Genomic DNA, 22,184 nt, shown 5'->3' on the forward strand with positions numbered 1-22,184 from the left:
TTTTTGGACTTATCTTAATCAAATTTTGTTTTAAAACTTACTTCTTTCTAATAATTTTACGCAGAGAGTGCATTTTCACTAATTCACAATCAAATGCACAACATCCAAATTACGCTTTAGTGTTAAGTTTTCATAACTAAATTTTCAATGATGGCGTATTTAACGTCATTTTACAATGGCCATACTGCTATTTCTTTGACAATATGACTGTCAAATTCTTAATAATGATAAAATTCATTAGTTCTAATTCAGTAATATACGAAACAACACACATCCTAAGATGTTTTTGCCGCCTATTTCCTTAAATTTTTCGATATTTATAAATACATCTTGGTTCAGACGATGTTCATTCAATAGTATGAGAAAATCCCAATATTTGCTTTTTGAAACGCCCCCTCTAGCTTGTCGGGTATCAATACACGGCTAAAAATAAAAAGTCTACAGGGTTTTTCCATTGCCAATGAGATGTAGACGCCCGGATGATAACGTTGAAAAATTGCGCGAGGTATTCCGAGTATTTCCGAATGGAGAAAAGATATCAACATTCCCCATTTTAAATCTCCGTAGAAAATCTGTTTTTGTTCCTGTGAATCTTCACGAAGGAAAAATGATAATGTGTGAATGAGGTCATCTTGGGAATTTTCCCATTCATCAATTTTATTTGCACTTCTGTCCCAGGTATGTGTATTTTTATTCAAAATCGTTCAAATATGCAGCATAAATATCTTGGGACAGACAATAACCAAATACCAAATCCACATTCATTGTCATGGAATTGTTTTCTCATATTTTTGTACGTAAAAACAGATGCGTAAACTTCATGTAGCATATGGGCATGTTTTGGCATTGTGTCAAACATGGAGAGGAGTGGTCCTCGAAATATATTGTCGAGAATAGAGTATATTATGAGAGATGAACCGGTAAAAAGCAATTTTAATGATAATCATTTCCTAATCATATCATAACAGTTGCTTATTAACTCTGTGGCATAGTATAAACTGTAGAATGATCAAATTATTTGAAATGTAGAGAATGTCTATCTATATGCAATTTCAAAATATATTAAAATCATCATGTTGTGGTATTTACGTCGGGCTCGGCGCCACTTATCAATACAGCTCAAATTACAGTGAACACTCATCAGCGCCTTAATACCCTTGTCCTGGAGCCGTACAGACATGTTTCTTGGAACTGAGGACCTGGGCCATCTACCGCTGACCTTTTGGTAAGCTTAAGCGTAGATATATATCTTGACAGAAATAACAATGTCATCACATAAAAATATTGATCAGGGGATTTAGATATATCCCCCCCTCCAGTATATATTTATAATGTTATTTTCATTCACTATGAAAGAACTCTCAAGGGGAGGGGGATACAATTATTTCAATATGATCACATTTAAGTAGTATTGAAATATTGTAATATTTCAGGTAATATCTACCATGGAAGTAAAATTTCACCACCCTGTGCGTTATATCACTCAGGTTTAATATAGTAATTTATACGTGTTATCAATATAAAATGGTAATATTGATGACAATATATCAGAATGCATGGTTTTCCTTTAGTGTTTCTTATAAATTAATATATACATAAGATCAAAAAAAAAATCTCTGAAAGAGATAAGTTATCAGGTATATAAGGCATTTATTTTATTTAATATCAGAAGTTTCTCTTATTTCATTGGTGTACTCGGCAAGAAAAGAAGGAAGATTCATTAATGTTTTATTTAACAGTTACACTCAAGAATACTGAACACTTAGCCAATACAGTTAGGCCTACATGTACCTACAAGGATATTTTCACTGTTCAGGGCATTGATGCTGTTTTTTGCAATTGAAGTGAACCCCCCCCCCCCCCCTTCTACAACTCGCAAAAAACATTCTGCTTCTCTACGAATGCCAAGAGATTTGTTTGAGCAGATAATACAATCCTTCTCAAGGTGACCTACAATAATTGTCATTTTCATACACCTGCTTTGAAGGAGTAGGAGGTATACTGTTTTACTTTGTGTGTCTGTCTGTCGGTCCATTTATTTGTCTATCCGTCTTTCTGTCGCATTTTTCTCAGAAATATTTCATTGCAGATGCTTGAATTTTAATACACCATTTAATAAGGTATGCCATATCTTGGGATATATATATTTTTTAAATTGAATGCCAACTTCCTGTTTAATGTTAACTTTTTCTTGTTTTGCATATTCACATCACAGCGGTAGTATTACTAGTAAGCATTGGCTCACAGATATCTTGTTTTCATTCATGTATAGTCAAACTTCTGATGTACATATATATATTATTTTGTAATTTCCATTAAGTTTTCCATTTAAAATGCTTTTCGTACCTGCAAGTTTAATCAATTTTGTTTTGGCAAGGGTTCTATATGGAGGAACAGGAATTCTACGTCGAGGCAGCTCATTCAAATGGCGCATAGGTAACCTGTCAATCACCTCCTGGCAAAACTGGAGATGGCTAATCACTTTCCCTGAGGTGTTAGATTTGTATAACACATATGCATTGAGCTACATGCGTTGAAAAATGTGTAAGGCCGTTTTTTTCCACACCTTCAATGATTTTCTTGTGTTGCTGTAAAAAGATAGTTGCATATCTGCACCATCGACTTCACCCATGCTGCTGTTGTATGCTCAGATAATTTGAGGCACACCTTTAGAAGAGTCGGCAGAAATCGCAGTAGATAATAGACGGTCAGGACGTCGACTGTTATATCTCTTATGGGCAGCAAGAAGGTGATCACCCTTTTTCATGAAATGGGTTGTTTCTGAATCTACATTCGCATCCTTGATCGTTGCTGGTAGTCGCCGATTTGACCTAATCGTGCGTGTGAGGAAAGTCCTATGGTTTCGTAGAGCTTTGGCCAATTCAATGGAAGTGAAAAAACTGTCGGAAAAACATGATAACCTGGACCAAGGAGAAGGCTTTCACGCAATAAATCCATGTACACTGTTGTTCCCTCACAAAAACCTGATGTTACTGGCTGAAACTTTTTGCCTAAATTGCAGGTCATCCTGATGATGTAACCTGTGGCGCTCTCAGCAAGAACCCAAAACTTGATACCAAATTTTGAGTGCTTAGATGATATATACCGAAGCATGTCTCTCCCGCCCCTTGTCCCTACAAGATTTCCGTCAACACAGACATCTTGTTCTGGTTGATAATGCCGTCTAAACAATGTATTAGCAATGTCCAAGAGAGGCTTAAATTTATTCTGGTCTTTGAAAAAGGAAAGTTGTTTAATATAAAATGAAACTGTTACACTTGTTGCTTCATTGCATTCATATTTTTTAAGATGGTAAAATAATTTTACAGCAAAATTTAGAAAATAAAGCAAATAATTAAGTAAAACAAATTTAATTTGTACACATTTTAACATTACGTCACTTTATGCATGCGCCTGGTATTGTGGTGTAGGCAAGTTATGTTATACAACAATAATTATACCCCCGCTCCGAAGGAGAGTGGGTATACAGTTTTACCCTTGTGTGTCTGTCTGTCTGTCTGTCCGAAACAAAAATTTCTGTCGCATTTATCTCAGCAACTATTTATCGCAGGTACTTGAAATTTTTACACAGTGTTTGTTAAGGCATGTTATATCGTGGGATATATTTTTGTACCAATCAGACGTCAACTTCCTGTTAAATGACGACTTTGCTTATTTTTTAACCAAAATTTTCAAACAAATTTTCGTCAAAGATTTCTCAGCAACTATTTATCGCAGATGCTTGAAATTTTTACACAATATTTGTATAGGCATGCCATATCGTGATATATATTTATGTACCAATCGGACGTCAACTTCCTGTTAAATGACGACTTTGTTAATTTTTAGCAAACATTTTAAACAAAGTTTTGTCAAAGAATTCTCAGCAACTGTTTATCGCAGATGCTTGAAATTTTTACACAGTATTAATATAGGCATGCTTTATCGTGGGATGTTTTTTTGTACCAATCGGACGTCAACTTCCTGTTAAATGAGTACTTTGTTTATTTTTAGCCAAAATTTTCAAACATATTTCCGTCAAAGATTTCTCAGCAACTATTTATCGCAGATGGTTGAAATTTTATCACACTATTTGTTTAGGCATGCCATATTGTGGGACCAATCAGACGTCAACTTCCTGTTAATGACGACTTTGCTTATTTTTTAACCAAAATTTTCAAACAAATTTTCGTCAAAGATTTCTCAGCAACTATTTCTCGCAGATGCTTGAAATTTTAACACACTATTTGTTTAGGCATGCCATATTGTGGGATATATTTCTGTACCAATCGGATGCCAGCTTTCTGTTAAATGTCGACTTTGCTTATTTTGCATATTCACATCAGAGCGGGGGTATCACTATTGAGCATTGGCTCACAGATATCTTGTTTAATTCTGGTTGTAACGCGGCATTTGATTGGATAGAAAAAAATTATTTAAATTTGTATAACCTGGTTTGCATGTCACAAGACACGTCACAATGCACCAACGTCTAAAACGTACTAATCCGCCGTTACCTTTGGATTTTGAAGTAAAATGGACTCAGTTTGTACAGCAAATTACAGAAAATTATCCAAGTTATATTCGTATTACCTGAGCTATTTCATCTTCCCAAGTCAAGGGTTTCTGATCCGTACCTCTCCTCACAAACCCTTGACAGATTTAGCGATAAAAACTGTGGCTAATTTTCATTGGTTCCAAGGGTAAAGCTTGGATCCAATGAAAAGATATCTCTCATAATCAAATACGTCATGCAAAAACAGTAATGGCTGCCTCCGTAAGTGGAGGCATGTGCCGACTGTGTTGGGGTCCGGTACCATTAAAATACCGGCGATTAATCTTTTCATCATCATTTAAGGTTTTAAAACAACTGACAGAAGTTCTGAATTACAGCCCGAGTCAAAATGACGGACATTCCCATTATTTGTGTTATGTATGTTTCAACAAATTGAACAAATTAGAGAAAATTGACTTTGACGTTGAAAATAAGTTAAACGCATTAGCTGTGGAAAAAGCTTCCATATTACAAGAATTACGGAACAAAAATACTGTAAATAAACTATCGTCGAGGGCAATAGAGACGTCCGTATCAACGAAGGCTTCAGTTGGAATTTCCTCGCGTGTGGTTACATGTCCCGTCACCCCTACAAAATGTATTAACCGCACCAAAAGGACAATTCTCCACACTCCAACCCCACGCAAATCCAAGGTGCATATTCTTGGAACACCCAGGAAAACAGTGTTGCAGATGGAAACTTCAGCTTCCTCCAGAAAGCGGCCTCAACAATTGCTGTTCTCCCCAATGAAAGCCAAGGTACTCATGAATGGTTCATATATATCAGCTTTTAGTAGTTATAGTTAAAGAATCACAAGTTTAGATTATATCAAACAATATACATGTATTATAATTATTATATTGAAATTAACTTATAGATATCATACAGAGGACAAAATGACAGAAAAGTTCGGACAAAAATAATAAGAGAGAAAGGACTGTATAGTGTGATGGTGGGAATTGTCAGAGGCAATAAACCAGAGGTCATTCTTAATAAACTGGTGAAAGTTAAAAACTTTAAAGAGAAGGCAGTGAAAGTTCTTTCAAAGTGTGTGAAAGAAGAATGTAAACTTCTTTGTGGTAAAAATGATCCTTCAATTTTGAGGGGCAATACCTCTGAGGACATAATTTCAATTGATTTTCTAAAAATTGCAAATGAACTGAAAGAGAAAGCTCCAGCCTTCTCCCAGATACTGGAGGATACTATGAACACTACCAAGCCTGTAGCTTTGGTATCTTCAGCAGCAGTTATTTTGCACCACAGAAACCAAAATATGTCACTTATTCACCATGCTGTAGGTCAGTTATTAGACCATGGTGGAGCCACTGATGAAGTATGTGCATTTATTCAATTATTCTCACTAGTATCACCTTCATTCTAAGGTTAAGGACTTAAAAATTCAATCCCTAAACAAACTCATTTTTTACAATAATCATTTCCAGTTTTACTTTTTTCATCTAAAATTAATGCAATCTTTGAAAAAAATACTCAAAATATTCAGGACACAAGGATTATATTTAGGATATTCATTACTCACTGTAATCATCATTTAAACAGCTAATTTACTCGAAGTAATTTATTTGTTTTTTTATTGTTGATTGTATCACCCTACCTCGTAGGTTTTATATTTTGAAACATATTAGATTTGGACAGTATGATAACAATTTAATGTTCAGACTGATGTAAATTCATTATGATTTTAAACATTTCACTTGCCATTGTTTTCCTTATCAAATTACAATTAAGATTTAGATTTGTGTTAATGTGTGATTGCACATAAGTATGTATTACATGATCTACATTTCATTTCATATTAGACAATAGATTTGCTTAGATGCCTTGGATTTTCTGTGGGCTGTTCAGCTACTCACAAGAAGCATGTTTCACTGATTGACATTCAGAAGAAGAAGATAGAGAACACAATTCTATGTCAGGTGCATCAATCAAGTCTTCAGTTCAACAAGAAGAAAACCAAAGAAATGGTATCTGCACTCCATGAACAAGATGTGACTGATAGTTCCAGTTATTTCACAGACTCCAGTCAGCAAGGTATATGTTCTAGAGTGACAATGCACTCATACTTTGACATGAACTTTTCAACTGCCTACGTCAGTGACACAGCCACTGCTAAGTCAAATATGTCATGCTACACAACAGATTCATGCAACTATACATGTACATCTACCGTCCCACAAGCTTGCCATCTTCTGCCACTTAATATATTCACTAAAGTTGGGTTGGTACAATGTCCTGCTGTGTCCATGTGCTCAAGCTTTGAGGTAGATCCAAGTAGTTGTGTTGCCCAGTCAAATGACAAGTCCACAAAATGTTATGGGGAGAAGTACATTTCTCGAATTGAAAGTCAGTTAAAAGAATCTGAAATTCAGCCCCCGTTCGATATAATTGGTGACAATTTGGACATTCTTAAATCGACTTCTTCTATGACAAAAGAAAATCAAAGGAAAAGTTTTCACTGGTTTATCTTAGTTGGTTTACAACGAAGAGTGCTAGATTCAACTATGCTGGATGATAAACCCAAGCATGACATTTTATCACTACCAAACCATTCATTTTTACCCAATGCCCAAGACATCAATATTTTGGAAAGAAACATGAACCATCATATACTGAAGGTTATCACAAGACATGTTAAATGCTTAAAGTCTTTTGCTCATTGTGTTCCAAAACACATCGATCATCCTTTCATGGAGGAAACCTCAAAAAAGTCAACTCATTTCATACTTGATTTGCTTGACAAAAATGAAAATTTGCATGATGACATAATTAGCATATTGGAGCACATTCATCAGAAGTATATAGCACATACTCTTGGGGAAAAAGCAGAAGTTTTAGAAAGGAAAGTATTTGGTGGTGATGTGCTTACTAATGAGCGAGCATACACAGCACAACTCGCAATGCAGAACTGTGAAACAGATTATTACAAACTGGGAGGACTTATTCACAGACCAGAGGGCCTTCACAGAATGATGAACTTTTTGCTGGTATTCCCCTTGGTTGATATTCTGTTCCTGTTCTAAGAATTGGTTCAGTTCCTGTTTTGGAGTTGTTGGTTATTTGGATGGTTTCTGCTTGTGTTTGTTACTCTTGTAAGTGTTCCATTATCATTATTTTATTACAAGTTAGATGAATTACTGTAGAATTATTATTATTTGTGATTTCAAGATTTTTGGATACTCACCTGTGAATTTACATCCTTGATAAATGAATTTATTATTCATTTTTAAACAAGATAGTAAAAATTCTATGAGCCTCAAGTTTAATATAAAAAATACAATGAATTAAAAAAAAAATAACCCCCACACATATAAGTGATTCCACAGTCAAAATGCATAGGTATTGAAAATGGATGCTGGTAGTTTAGCCACCACTTTTTTTATTAAACACTTTACTTTAATCCATTATATACAATTTCCCAAGTGTTATGCAATGCCTTAGTATGATGCTTCAGGTTTGTTTGCATGAAATTTGAAATTTAACTAACATTGCATATTGTTCACAAATTAAAGCCTACTAACAGTTGAAGTGAAAGAATTTGTAATGTTTGAATTGTCAAATTTACTTCAAAAGAATCAACTATTTTTTTTTCTATGGCACATCAATCATAAAAAGTAAAAATCTGATGAATTATGTTTTCTAAAAAGGCATACTTTGTTAATATATATATTTCATATCAGTAGTCAGTACATGTATATCGGGGATATTATTTAATATTTTTGCAATTCATTTTATTAATCTGATACATATATCAATAATTGCTCTTGTATTTTCTTGACTAGTTTATATACCAGGAGTTCTACAAACCATCCTCTGCATTTGAACAAGGAACACTCTATCAACTTCGAAATGTCATTCACAGAGTGGATGTTACTGGAAAAGATAAAGTTGTTGAAGCATACAGGTATGTCTATTAATTGGTTTAATTTTCCTAACTTAAGGAGATAAACACAGATATTTTATTGTCAGTCTGTTTTGGTTTTGTTTGTTTTTTGTGTGTTTATTTTTGGGGTTTTTTTTTGGGGGGGGGGTGTGTACTGAAAATTGTACATGTAGTTATACATCCATATAATCCATAAAATTTTCATAGAGCTCATTATGCTTTTGTGGAGGATGCTTTGGATGCATTTATACTTGGGGCCACAATGGATGTTATGGGACTGAATGACCTAAATGGATCTCCTCAACAGTGGAACCCCAACATTTTATCAATGTATTCAAATGAGGAGCAGCTATCATGGCTTAGAAATCTGGCTGAGGCAGTGATCAACAAACATATCAACTTGCAAGGTTAACATTACATGTAACCCCATTGAAACATGTACAAAGTTCATACCGTGATTCTCTTTCTCATAATGAATATGACATTCTATTAATTAAGCAAGGAAAATCAATACAGTATATGACTAATATATGCTTTTTGTTTTGAATACAACACATAATTCACCTGCTGATTATTCATAGTTTACATTTAAGTCATTTTTTTAAGCCGATTTTCTTCCTTTTCCACCTATGCAGTTTATAGCAAAATCATAACCATCTAACCATAAAAATCAATCAAGGTTAATTCCATGAACATTATTCATTGAGGAGACACATAGGGATAAGTTTTATAAAACAATACTAATTATTATTTATCTTTGAGGAGACACATAGGTATAAGTTTTATAGAATAATAGTAATTATTATACTTTCATGTTAAATACTAAAATCTGATTGGTTTAGACGCAGTTGACAATTCATTCTAATACCCTCGGCGTTAGCAACACACTTGGCAACAAGCCGATAGAACGAATTGTTACATGCGCGTATATTATGCGCGTACGGTTCGCCGTAGAACTCACGTCTTTTCTATATAAAAGCAGTAAAATTTGCTATAAAATAAAGACATTCAGTATAATAAAATAAATAGTGCCTGCTTGGGAGGGTACCAGTTGAAATTGATATTCAATGGTTTTCGAGGGGTGTCAATTTCAACTGGTACCCTCCCAAGCAGGCACTATTTATATATTATTATGTTCGGTTAACATTTATTTTGTTCTAATGAAACTTTTCAAATTTCTAAACTCCCAGGATCAACTCATCTCCAAGATTTGGTTGAAGAAGCTGCCAGGCTAGACGCACAAAATGCCAGGCTACATAGCATGTTTGATGCCGTCACCAGTCAGTATATGTGCACGTGTCAGAAAAACTACAAGACAATTGGACACTTTAAACGCCATCTAGAGAGAGAACACAATTGGCATTTCCTTACTGCTGCACGAGAAGAACCCAAAAAGGGGGACAAGGTTGCAGTATGGCGGTCGTCGTTCATGAAAGCTGCTCTTATCTTAAGAGATACATCTGATGCTTATAAAATGGGCGACGGAAACCGGATATTTTTGAATGCAAAATTTGAAATGCTGTGTGCAAATGTTGCCGGACATACCAAGTATCAGCTTTGGCTGTGGAGAATGATGGCCTATGAACAGGCCATCTTAACACCTAAGCAAGCCTTTGAATACAAATGGAATACAACAGCAAATCTTAACGGAACTATTGATGGAAACATTCCAAATGACAACTTAGTGGAAATTTGTGTTCAGCTAGTAAAGAAGAAAATAAAAGAGCAGGGTTCAAACTTTACCTTTAATAGTGCCCAGACTACAGCATTAGCATGTCAAATCCAAGATGAGCTGAGAGAGAATATTAGGTATCAGGTGTCAATGAAACCCTCTGGTAAATCAAGGACAAAGACTGATAAATCTTCTGACATAAATTTGATGCTGATGGAGTTGATGGCAGGTGACATCTTTGAAAACATTCAAGGGCGCCAATTTGAAAATTTCAAAAACATAAAAGATGTTTTTGAAAAGGTAAACCTTCATAAACTGCACATTTGGATAAGTAAGCAAAAGGAGAGAGCATCGTTTGAAATGATGTAAAAGTTTATACATTGTGAATGTGTGTTATCAATTAATATGAACTGAGAATTCATTTTAACGAGTCAACATAAAGGGCAATAATAGCTAGATTCTGACTTGTTATAATTTTTTATGAATTTTTAAGCTAAATTTTTAGTAATTTTGGAATCAATTTAACTTTAAAAAAACCCAACTTATTCCATTTTGAAAAAATGAGGTTCTCACGGGTTCTTAAAGTGAGTCATATAATCACTAGAATAACTTCTAGAGAAAATAATTCAGAACTATTCAGGTTCTAAATTTACACCATGCTAAAAATTCTGCTTGCATGATGTAGGCTATTTAAGTGTGATTGAAAATATACATAAAATAAAATTTTATCTGTGAAATTTACTTATCTTTTATTAAATTCTGACAAAATTAAACTTCAATATGCACAACTTAATACATCAAGTGAAGTCGTTTTCAGAGTCTGATGAACCATATATTATAATATCATCAAATACATCATCAAAAATCTTAATCACTTGTTCAGCAGTGTCGAGCAGCCAGATTGTTCCATATTCCATCACATCGCTTGTTGTAAATATTCTGTGACAATTGTCAGTAATACACTTAATAGTTTCTACACTTAGTTCCGAATTGTTGCCAAATAACTTAGGTAGATTACTTTGTAAAAGTTCTAGTTTATGTTTGAGAGTTATCTTATTCTCATCAGTCACATCACGTTGAAATGCGTCCTCTTCCTGTGGCTCAATTGCATTAAATACAGGATGAGATAGCCTAGGACAGTCTAAGCATTTGCAGGTCTTTTCACAAAAATCACAACATTCATGCAAGTGTTCAAAAATGTGTGAATGAGCGTTGTATGCTTTACACAAAATGTTTCTTCGGCACTGATCCTCTGATTTTATCAATGAAAGAACGTCGCTGTCTATTTTTTTTAAATGTCCCTTATGATTTTTGTATAAAATTAATTCAACAGAGAATTCACCATCTCTTCCTGCCCTGCCCATTTGCTGTACTAGTGTGTCAAGGTCACGTGGAGGTCCATAGTGAACAACATTATGCAGGCCTTTAAAGTTCACTCCCATTCCTGCAGCATTTGTACTAATAAGGACCCTAATTTGGCCATCTTCTGACTCCATATCAATGCGAATTTTTTCCTTGATGTGCTCTGCGGTTTTGCTGTGGAACATTTGTACTAAAGAAGCATCACATTTCCGTCTGAACATGGTGTAGAGAACGGCGCAGTCTTTAATGCTTTCACAGAATATCACAATTCTTTGTGCATTTTTTTTCCTTGAGTTGAGTTCGTCAATAACCCATGAAAATATGTCACTAATGTCAGAATTATTTTTTACACATTTAACATTAATCTTGATGTTTGGTCTGTCAGGACTGTCAATTATTACAATGTGATTATCACGGAAACATAAACTTTTCAGGATTCGTTTCCTATTTGACGGACTTGCGGTTGCTGTAAGAGAGAGTAGTGGAATGTTCAAACTGAGGGACCTCAACTCGCCGATCTTTGAGAAATGTTCCCTGAAGGCATCATCAGAATCCTTTTTCTCGCCCCTATGAAATACATAATAGCAATAACAGTCAGTCCTTGTAGATGAAATTATGTCACTAATAATTTATTTGCCAATTTACTATATCTTTCATGAAATAATGATTCAATGCTTAAATATTTGACACTCTTACTTGACAAGTGTTAGCTATTTTTATTTCAAATTCAAATAAATTAATACATTTTTTAATCATGAAATGTTGGGCATGAATATTCCTATAAGGGTATTCTAAATTGTATTATCATAAAATAAACTGTATTTATACTGTTAGGTATTAATTCATATATACACTACCATTGATAAACTGTGTGTGCCTCATCAATAACTGTCAACTTGTGTCGTTGAGAAAATTCGGGATGTCGAAATATTCCTCTCCATTTGTCGTTTCCAACCAGCACTTCAGGATTTCCAAAGACAAACTGATAATATCCCCTCGTAACGTCGTCTATACAGCAATCTTTTTTCCCAATATATGTTGCTTTCAAACCTAGACCAGATAGTCTATTCACCTGCTCTTTCATGATGCTGAGAAGTGGGGATATTACCACACACACACTCGACTCGCCAAAGATAATTGGACAACTTTCGTAAATTAAAGATTTTCCACTTCCCGTCCGTGTGCCTACGAAAACGTCCTGGCCAGCCGCTAAGCCCTTTATCCCACGAATTTGATTTTCTGTCAGTTGGATCTGAAAAAAGTTCTGTATCTCCGATATTTTTACACTGATAGCCGCCATGTTGTCTTGTTTACGATATTTATCAAGTAGGTTATGAAAGCTATCGCGCGATTGGTTGAACCCAGTAGTTTAATTTCAGTGCATTCGCTAGATGTCGCACCTGTCAGCCACAGTTTAAATCGCTTAATCTGCCAAGGGTTTGTGGGGAGCAGAGTGGACCGAAAACACTTGGCTAGCGAAGATGGAGCTATTTACGCATTTTTATAATTCGCTTTGCGGATTATAAAACATAAATTGCCCCAACCCAGGTTATACTCGTATAACTTGGATAGACATTGAGTTCATTTCTTAATTAATATAATATGAATTTGTTTAGCCAATCAAATTAGGTGTTACAACCAAAATTAAATTATTCATGTTGATATTCTAAAGATTATAACCGAACAAGTGTAACTTTTTGTACCTGTAATGTGGACTTTTTCGCTTGGGGACCTTTTTGTTGTCCACAGTATGAAAGAATTTGAGAATAAGTTGAAAGCGATTTCTCGGGAACATGGTTTTAAACCAAGGAGTTGTTTGGCTCTTTCTTGTGGACCAATACTCTGTTAGTGTTGGTTTACGAATAAGAACCATATAAAAAATAACAGCTAGGAAGCCCATCATTTCAGCTATCGTCACTGGTTTCCATTTTCGAATCGTTGATTGCAGAGTAGGTAATCTGTTGCGCATGAACAGCCTGGCATACCTTTAATTAATAAGATACACCGGTATTGGTTTCCTTGTTGACATCATGTTCTTTTAATAAAGAAAATGGTGCAGTTACACACAACATCTTGTCGTCTGTGTGCATAAATTATCGTCTCATGTATGTATTTAAAATGTATTATTTCATGTGCATGATATAATATCTTGTTTGCATGACATTATTTTGTCAGCACAACTATTTAGCCCACTTGAGATGTGGTCAGTTTCAACGAAACTTGCATTAGTAAGTAAAGGGGATTAACGTTTTTTTAAATAGTGAAGGTCATGTTTCGAGGTGATATAATATACTTGTAGATTAAGAATTTAGAATAAGAATATCAGGAGAAAATCTTTAAAATGCAGGATATGTTCAGTTTTGCATTGTCGAGGTAGTTTGGTTATTGTTGTTCAGGTGAGCAATCTGGCCGATGGGCCTCTTGTCTATCATACCGGTATTTTGTGGACAATTGATGGTTCTTGTATCAAATACTTTAAGTTATGTTTGAATTCATTTATCCTTGGCGTCTGTATAACAAACTTAGTCAATTGATAGGCTTCTATCATTAATGCGCAAAACTCGGAATTTGAACCGGGATTTTAAACTTAGCTATTTCTTCATTTGGATTCCCACAAGCAATAACGATGATAAGTTCTCTCGACAATGGCACCTTCCCATGAACCATTTTTGACCCTTACCTGGCCAGACCTTTATTGGTTTTTGAGAGGGTTTTTCCCCGTCTCACCCATATTTCAGATCCGCGAAGGATGATCCTACATGTAAATGTTTGGGATTAAATGACGTTTTCCAGCTCATGGACATAGATTGTTATGCGTTGACTTGCATTGCATCGTGACCCACAGATGCGGTTTCTTCTTGAGACCGAGGCTTAAATAGTGTCCACCACATGTCAGATCGTTTTCCATGTTTGAATTTTAGCTCTCTCGATTTGGTCATAAATCCCTCCAATCTTAGAAAAAAGCCGATTCCCATCTGAGATCTTTTTACAGCAGGGACTTTAATAAAAAGTCTGACCATAAAGAGAAAATAAATGAAGATCCTGTTAAATGTTTCTTTCCTTTATAGATATTTAATAAAAGAGTATACCCGTAATTACACACAATGTTACTTGTATTTCTCATCATGCATTTGCTCACTTCCCTGGGCCACATCAGTCAGGAAAAGATCAGCAAATGCAACTTAATTTATCAATTTGATTCTCCTAATACCTTCCTGGTGTATAAAAAGGAATATAAATCTTCATCATAATAATTTTTTTCTCCCCGGGCCACATCAATCAGGAAAAGATAAGCAAATGCAACTTAATTTCTCGAATTGGTTCTTCTGATACCTTCCTGGTGTTTAAAAAGGAATATTTATCTTGATCATAATAATTTTGATTGATACCTAATAGATTTATTAATTTAAATTTCTTTGCTTAATGTATTAAATAAATTTTAACACTAATACACAGTACCACTAGGGAGGTTTTGGCCCGTATATGAAATCATTTTAATAAAAAAACCTGAAACATAAACCACAATATATGCCTGTTAAAGTAGAAAAAACAAGATTAAAATACAAACTAGGTAACAAAATTCTACAAGTGATGGTTCTGATAACTGATACATTTTGTACCATGATTCATAAATAATGAAAGTCTGATTTTCAACGCACTATATTTTTCATGGCTATAAATGTAACCATTTTATGCAAATTTATTGCTGTTACCTGTTGCAGAAGATAATCTCTTCATGGGGTCGTCAATATTTCTCGCATTGCCTTGTTCTTTTTCTTTTTGAAATTGAATGTATTTCATCATTAAAATGTCTGTTGCCGACGAAGAAAATTGATATTGCACATGTGTAAAATACTATGTAAGCTGATACAAGCTTTCATAATTACCGGTAACATTTAGTATACTGGTATAATGTATGTACCTAGGTATAGGGTTAACTTCAGACTCTACCAGGATCACTAGCCCAACGTTTACACAAATCATTTTCAGTTGAAAGATTGTCAAGATCTCACACCAATATTAATTTTTCTTAATTTCATGATTCCTTGGTGAAACTTTTACAGAGGAACAGAAAGCAATTTTTTTTTAAAATCTTATTTTTGCCAGAATAGGATGGAACAAAGAATATTGACCTTGGTTTAAAATTAACCTGAGAGTCATATTTCGATGTTAAATTTCAATGTTTTCGCAATGGAAAGCAAAACATTTGCAGAATTGCTTTAAATGGCTACAAAGCTATAGCTGTTACCCACATATTATTTGGGAAATAAATTGTAAAAAGTCTTATTTACCTGTACTTTATTAATCTGAGTTTGCAAACCCAACTTCTCAGTGCATGACTTGTATGTGTATATACTATATATGCCTATATACATGTTTTTCTGGATTTAGGGGGGTGTGGGGCCATCTATTAATTAGTAGGATAAAAATGTAAACATTTTTTGAACTTGCTTGTTTCTGCCCAAAACTATTGCCAAAAGATACAAAAGCAATAAATGTAAAGTCCTACATGTCATTTTTTTTGAAAATTAATACATACGAGAACAGGGTAATGCCTTATATAATCACTTAAAACAGCTTTCAAACTGTGTAGGGGACACCAATGAACCCCCTACATATTTTTTCAGATTTTTTAATCTTCTAAAGAAGTATGTAGCTGCGCAGTTCGACAGTCGTTCTAAGTGTGTTAAAAGACATTGTCCTGTTTCTGTATGCATAATTTTCAAACAAAATGACATGTAGACTTCACATTTCTTATCCTCCTCAAATGAACAAGATTGCTGCACGCCCCCCCCCCCCCCCCTTTAAAATGACCTATATTGTAAAACTTGCATATAATATGCACACTCATAAATTTGTCCATTCAGAACTTTCTGGGATATGCAAATTGTAAAAGGCTCATATTTAAACTATATTGCACATAAATGGCCATTCACAATTTACATTTTTTTCCACACCCATTTCACCCCCTCCCCCTTAGAAAAAAATATTCTTGAAATATATCTTCCAATTTCAATTTGCACACCTATATTCATGTTGCAAGTTGTGAATGGCTCATTATGTATTATTATATACTTTCAATGTTTGACTATACTTTATTATGTAGTGTAAAACTGGCCTAAGACCAAATCAGGCTAGCCTACATATGTAATTAACATATGGATGTAATTGAACGAGGTGCAAAATGACTTGGCACCCATTTGTATTTTAAGGGCAAGGACAAATATTTTATAGTGACATCATACGAAGCAGACGCCAGAGGAAAGTTTACATTTTCAATATCAGGTACATTGAAGTTATCATTAAAATTTATATAAATAGGGTTATACATTTAAAAAAGGGATTGCATTTGTATGAGGCGTGGGATTTTAACGTTAGGCCCATACCAAAGAAAAGTGATGTCAAATATATTGCAGTCATCTTAAAGAATCTGAAATGATATTACTGACACGATGAATTATTGTATACCTCCATAGACTTCACTGACTTCGTTGACTTCCCCTTCTTGGAACTGGGCATCTTATTTTGTGTGACTGATATATGTTTATGATATTAGAATTATATAGTTTATAGTCGAATAGCAGACTATAGGATATGTTTAGTTATCCTCGGAAGCTGTATGTTTAAAACTTGGACAAATACCGAAACATCCAGAAAGTCTGCGCGAACAACGGCAACATGCTCGACGTCAGCAAAGGTCATCGACGTAACGTTACGATTCTTCACGAATATCCCATAATAATTACAGTCCCCTTCTGAAGTGGCAGTCATTTTCTGCAATGTTAAATTCCCGTTCGGTTTCAATTTTCGCTCGTATCATAAACCAGGTGGACATTGAGTAGCAGTTTTATGGCAGATAATCTGGACATTTTTCTTTCTAGTGAATGAAACACTTTTGGGTAAAGAGATAATTATGATTATCGAAATATTTGGCAAAAAGTGGTGGAAGCAAATACCCGGGAGAGAGTATTATAGGGTATTTGGTTTTTCAAATTCAACATTAATCAATGTTACTAGATTTTTTTACTGTAAATTTGTTATAAATATTAAGATAATAAGTTATCAATATTTTAAAAACCAATTCTTTGTTAAATAAATAATTAACAATATAAAAAATGCAGAGAGTTGGTATTAACCAATATAAACTAACTTTGAAAAATTAAATTACAAAACCAACATAATACAAATGTAACTGTAAAAACATGACATACAATGCAAATCACTATTCAGTGGATCAGTTTAAATAGTCCGTCTAACTGGGTAGTTTCAATCAAGTTTTGGCCAACCTCCCATACCTTGCCGCCCACAAAAGAAATAACAACAAAGTCTGGAGGTGACCAAAGGTTCGTCTGAACATAGGGTAACTCCTATTAAGTCTTGGTACACCTTCCATACCTTGTCTACAAATAAAAGAAGATAACAAGTCCATCTGAGCACAATGTAATCCATGGACTTGAACTAAATGACTCAAGGATCTTCATTGTCTGAATTTTGATTACCAGACAGAAACACAATTTCTTGGGTTATTTCTCCATTGTTAACAATAGTAATTCTTCTCCTATACAATGATGATGGTACTCTGTATAAGGAAGTTACTAGTAAACTGTCAGAGAGAAACACATTGATCAATGGTTCAGATGTTCGAACTGGGAGTGTTAAAGTTGAATGTGTTTGCTCTTCAAGTTTTAAGGGTGGATACGGTGCTACAGATGGCCGTGGGCTTGGAATAGGATTTATATTTTCCTTGTCCTGTTGGAAATTATTCAAAAAGTACTTTTTCTTAGCAAGATTGCGAGATGTTTCGCTCTTAGAGACACAATTCGAGCCGATTATTTTGCACCTACGTGTATCAATAAAAGATACAATGAGTTCACCAAGTTCTAAAGTAGTATATATCCATATAATAATAATAATTTTCGCAAGATTGGCATGGATCTCGAGAGTCTGAAAATTAGCATACATGTAGACACATACAGAACTAAATGGGGACTACATCTTAAAGTGAACATGATAATGTGCGAAACAGAAACATGTTCATGTCAATAAATTCATAAATGTGTTTAAATAAAAATTGAAGCTAAAAAAGATAATACTTATTAAGTCAAAATATGAATGAGATTTACTTTATTTTGAATCCAATTTAATATTCGTTCAGGATTGAAACTTATGTTCCTTTTATCCCACGCTTATTGCCATAAATAAAACTCTTAACGTTATTAATTTTGTTAACTTTTTATGTTTAATTTCTGACGGTTTGCGTAAAACTGCTTTATATTTCTACCAGGCCTTTTTAGTGGACCTAAACCTAGGCTGTGTGATTTTATTGGCATTTGAAGAAATCTTTTCAGATGGTGAAAATTTTTCGAATGATTGAGATTTTTTTCTGCACCCTTCATTACCTGAAGTTATATAGTTTAAAGCCAAAAGAATATTACCAAGTCTATGATCTTACACTGCATTGTGATTTTGAACTTGTTCCGCTATTTTTCATTTTTCTCGAATTTCATTTACTTTGGACTCTTTGGATTGCGCATTGGTGGAACCACATGTACCTGTATTATTTGATTTTACATCTTTGTCAAGATTTTGTACCGTACTAATCTCATGATCTTTGTACTTTCCGTATGTTTTTTATACAAAAAAAAAAACCCTTTGTGAGTATGTTTACAGAGATTACCTTGCACAAAGTCTGGACAACTGCATGTTAAAAGGTGACGGCATCAGTTGACACATGAAATTTTTGTGCATTTGGTAGAACATATGTTTCAGGAGAGGTCTGATGATGAATGGTTACTTTGTAAATGTGTCTTCATTTACTAGTACCTGGGAAAAGCCGAATTATCAATACTTAAACTATTTCTATGTTGGTCAGTTACCTTACGTCTTCATTCGGTGGTAAATTGTATGTCTTTTTGTGAAGTGCCTAAAAAACAAATTGTTTCCAAGGGGACATCAACTCTACGATTCCGTTGTCCATCTAAAAATATATTCTTAATTGGTTGTGAAAACTTTCTAAAAACATGTTGGTATTTACATTACAGTATTCACCAGTCCTGTAACACATTGCCCAGTTCTCTTTTCTACGTAGGTACAAATCTTGAAGTATTTTTTTTTAAAAGGTTGACTTATGCCGTGATTTACCGATTGAATTCACTATCTGATTTAACTTGTAGAGCAGCACATTAAGAAGTAAATTTCTGTCTGGTGTTGACTGTCCTTTATGGGTTGCTGGATTCGTCTTCACCAGTATCTGTGAACGTGACAAATGCAGAGATACTGTTTCAAGTCAGTGTCATATGAATTCTTGTGCTGCATTCCACCCAGAATTATCATCATCAGTCATTATAATTTCCACATTCGTTTTTATATTTCCTTTCTTAACCGCATTACGAAAAACTGTTATAATCGCATTTCATCTTCTTTATTTGAGATACAAAAAGCAACTGGACATCCATTTCTAAACTCATCTGGAACAAAAAGTATTATTGATTTGAAGAAATACATGTGGATATTGGTTTTGTGGGCGGAATCAATACACAGAATGACTGGTTCAAATTATTCATACATTTCCTATTGCTGCAGTGTCATTATACCTATAGGATTCAACACGTAAAACTATCTACTTCTTGATATTATTTATAGTTTTCTGTCAATTAGATGGTAGTGTCTTGTATTTGTCATATTGTCTCTATTGTCTCTTACACATAAATTTTCTCTAATTTTATCCAGAATGATGTTGATAAAAAAATTTAATTTAATAGCCAACTTAGTACTTATTTCTGATTTTATTCTCTCCGGTATTGGTAGAAATTAACTTTGTTTAAATCCTAAATAATGAGAGTGAAATTTTATAAATTTAACTTTTACCGTACCATTTTTTCGAATAAGAACACACATACTAGAAAAAACAAATAGTGTCTAATTATATTTGCAGGGACCTTTTTATTCACGTCGTTTGTTTTCCTTCCCCTGTCTAGTCTGACTTGACCGTTTCTTACCATCTCAATGGCAAACAATAAAAAAATTTGACTTCCATCTTTATTGGCGTCGATGAATCAATGCATCTCATATCGTGTATTTTTTTCAATGATTCCTCCTCTTTGAACTTTCTAAAATCATCAATATTTTCAATTCTTAACTTTGAATGTCAATATCTGCATTAAAGACATTAATCAGATGATAAACTAATGAATCAATGTGAAAAAAATTCGAATTACATGAAGTAACTATACAAGATACACGATTTCCATTTTCTTTACCATGAACATTTTTCTTGTGTATTTACAAAGTTGACTGTCCAAAAAGTTTTTTCAGTGAACACATTGTTTTAATTGCAGGCTTTATATCAGACTCTTCTCGTTTCTCAAAGGAATTGAGCTCCTCTGGTCTGGTCTTTGAATATAGTATGTTGTTTAAAGGGACTTGGCCACGATCTGAGCTCAAAATTAAAAACAAAAATTCTAATTTTAATGTTACGAATGGTTAATATGGGAACTTTTAATGCTTTGTCAAAATTTTAAAGTCAGATATTGAGTTAAAAGCAAGATACAGAGTTTGAAAATCTTTATTTTGTAAACAAATTAAAGCCCGAGCTTTGTTATGGTTTACATATGTGTTTAATTGGTATAAGTCTCAATCAAATGTTGCTTTTTTTGGTAAATCATATTAACCATGAACACACTGAATCAGTTTACCTTGTTTGCCAAGAGTAATTTGGTCAAAGAAATGGTGATTCCATCCTTCATATTATTTGTAAACAAATAAAAGATTCGAGCTTTGTTTACATATCAATGATTTATTACCTTTGTATCTCTCTTTAATCTTAACTTCTAATAATCAAAGTTTGGTTGATAATTCAAAATGAGCAAGTAAACCATTTTATACATTAAAAAAAGAAAAAGAAAAATTTGATCTAAATTTGTGTCAAAGTCCATTTAAATCAAACTGTCTGGTACAACTATTTTCTTTCCAAATTTACTTTTGGTGAAAGTGTTGTGTACTACTTTTGTATATAATTGGATTTTCAGGTACGGTTTCATAATGTCCTCCCCCCTCTTCTTGTCCATATGCTAAATGAATTTGAGATTCAGAATAGCGAAAATAATGTTCAAGTGTCATTGCATTTGGATTTTCAACATCACCACCAGATGTTACAAAAATGTTTATGTTGAAAAGCCGAGACAGAGCTAAAATACTTTCTTCAAGCTCGGTCGATATCACTTTCTGTGTCTTCGGTCAATTTCACATGGCATGGGTCCATCTAACAACATATCGACCTACAATGAAGTCCATAATTGTATATTATATGTAATATAATATGTGGTAAGAGCGTTTATGAGAACAATGGATGAAATCATTTGATTTATTGGGTGCGTTACTTTTGTAATCAGAGCCATTGTTCAGATGGAGAATGTGGAAATGCTTTCAGAAAATAAAAAAATAATTGGAAAAACTTGAAACACACAGAAAATGAATTGTCACTATTGGTTTAACTTTGGGGCATCAAATTATCTAAAGAATTGAGTCTGTAACAACAAATTCATTAAATTTGAGTTAAAATAGCCAACATGAAGCATTAATGACATGAAATTTGAGGCATAAATCTATTCATATCATTTTTTAACAAATTTAATGAAATAAAATTTGGTTGTAAAATACAAATTACATTCTCTGATAGGTAAGGTTATAAATAACA

At 33.8% G+C, this 22,184-nt stretch overlaps 2 protein-coding genes across 2 annotated transcripts; one reads left to right on the forward strand and one right to left on the reverse strand.

The window, feature by feature from the left end:
• The first annotated feature begins 5,829 nt into the window (after positions 1-5,829).
• On the forward strand, positions 5,830-10,584 carry LOC128185187 (uncharacterized). Its single transcript, XM_052854848.1, has 6 exons — positions 5,830-5,889; positions 6,374-6,490; positions 6,591-6,605; positions 8,354-8,475; positions 8,662-8,861; positions 9,645-10,584. Exons 1-6 carry the CDS (start codon positions 5,830-5,832, stop codon positions 10,493-10,495), a joined length of 1,365 nt encoding a protein of 454 aa, XP_052710808.1. The 3' UTR covers positions 10,496-10,584.
• Positions 10,585-10,631: 47 nt separating this feature from the next.
• On the reverse strand, positions 10,632-12,963 carry LOC128183416 (uncharacterized). Its single transcript, XM_052852403.1, has 2 exons — positions 12,346-12,963; positions 10,632-12,055 (listed from the first exon to the last, which is right to left on the reverse strand). The coding sequence occupies exons 1-2, from the start codon at positions 12,786-12,788 to the stop codon at positions 10,924-10,926; spliced, it is 1,575 nt and encodes a 524-aa protein (XP_052708363.1). The 5' UTR covers positions 12,789-12,963; the 3' UTR covers positions 10,632-10,923.
• Between the last annotated feature and the right edge of the window lie 9,221 nt (positions 12,964-22,184).

Source organism: Crassostrea angulata, chromosome 5 (genome assembly GCF_025612915.1).
Source record: "Crassostrea angulata isolate pt1a10 chromosome 5, ASM2561291v2, whole genome shotgun sequence".
In the NCBI taxonomy this organism is placed as follows: domain Eukaryota; kingdom Metazoa; phylum Mollusca; class Bivalvia; order Ostreida; family Ostreidae; genus Magallana; species Magallana angulata.

Coding starts and splice junctions, on each gene's coding strand:
- LOC128185187 (XM_052854848.1), top strand. CDS start 5,830: ATGTCACTTATTCACCATGCTGTAGGTCAGTTATTAGACCATGGTGGA. Junction 5,890..6,373: donor ATGGTGGAGCCACTGATGAA/GTATGTGCATTT, acceptor ATTTCATATTAG/ACAATAGATTTGCTTAGATG. Junction 8,862..9,644: donor CAAACATATCAACTTGCAAG/GTTAACATTACA, acceptor CTAAACTCCCAG/GATCAACTCATCTCCAAGAT.
- LOC128183416 (XM_052852403.1), bottom strand. CDS start 12,788: ATGGCGGCTATCAGTGTAAAAATATCGGAGATACAGAACTTTTTTCAG. Junction 12,056..12,345: donor GCACACACAGTTTATCAATG/GTAGTGTATATA, acceptor TGTATTTCATAG/GGGCGAGAAAAAGGATTCTG.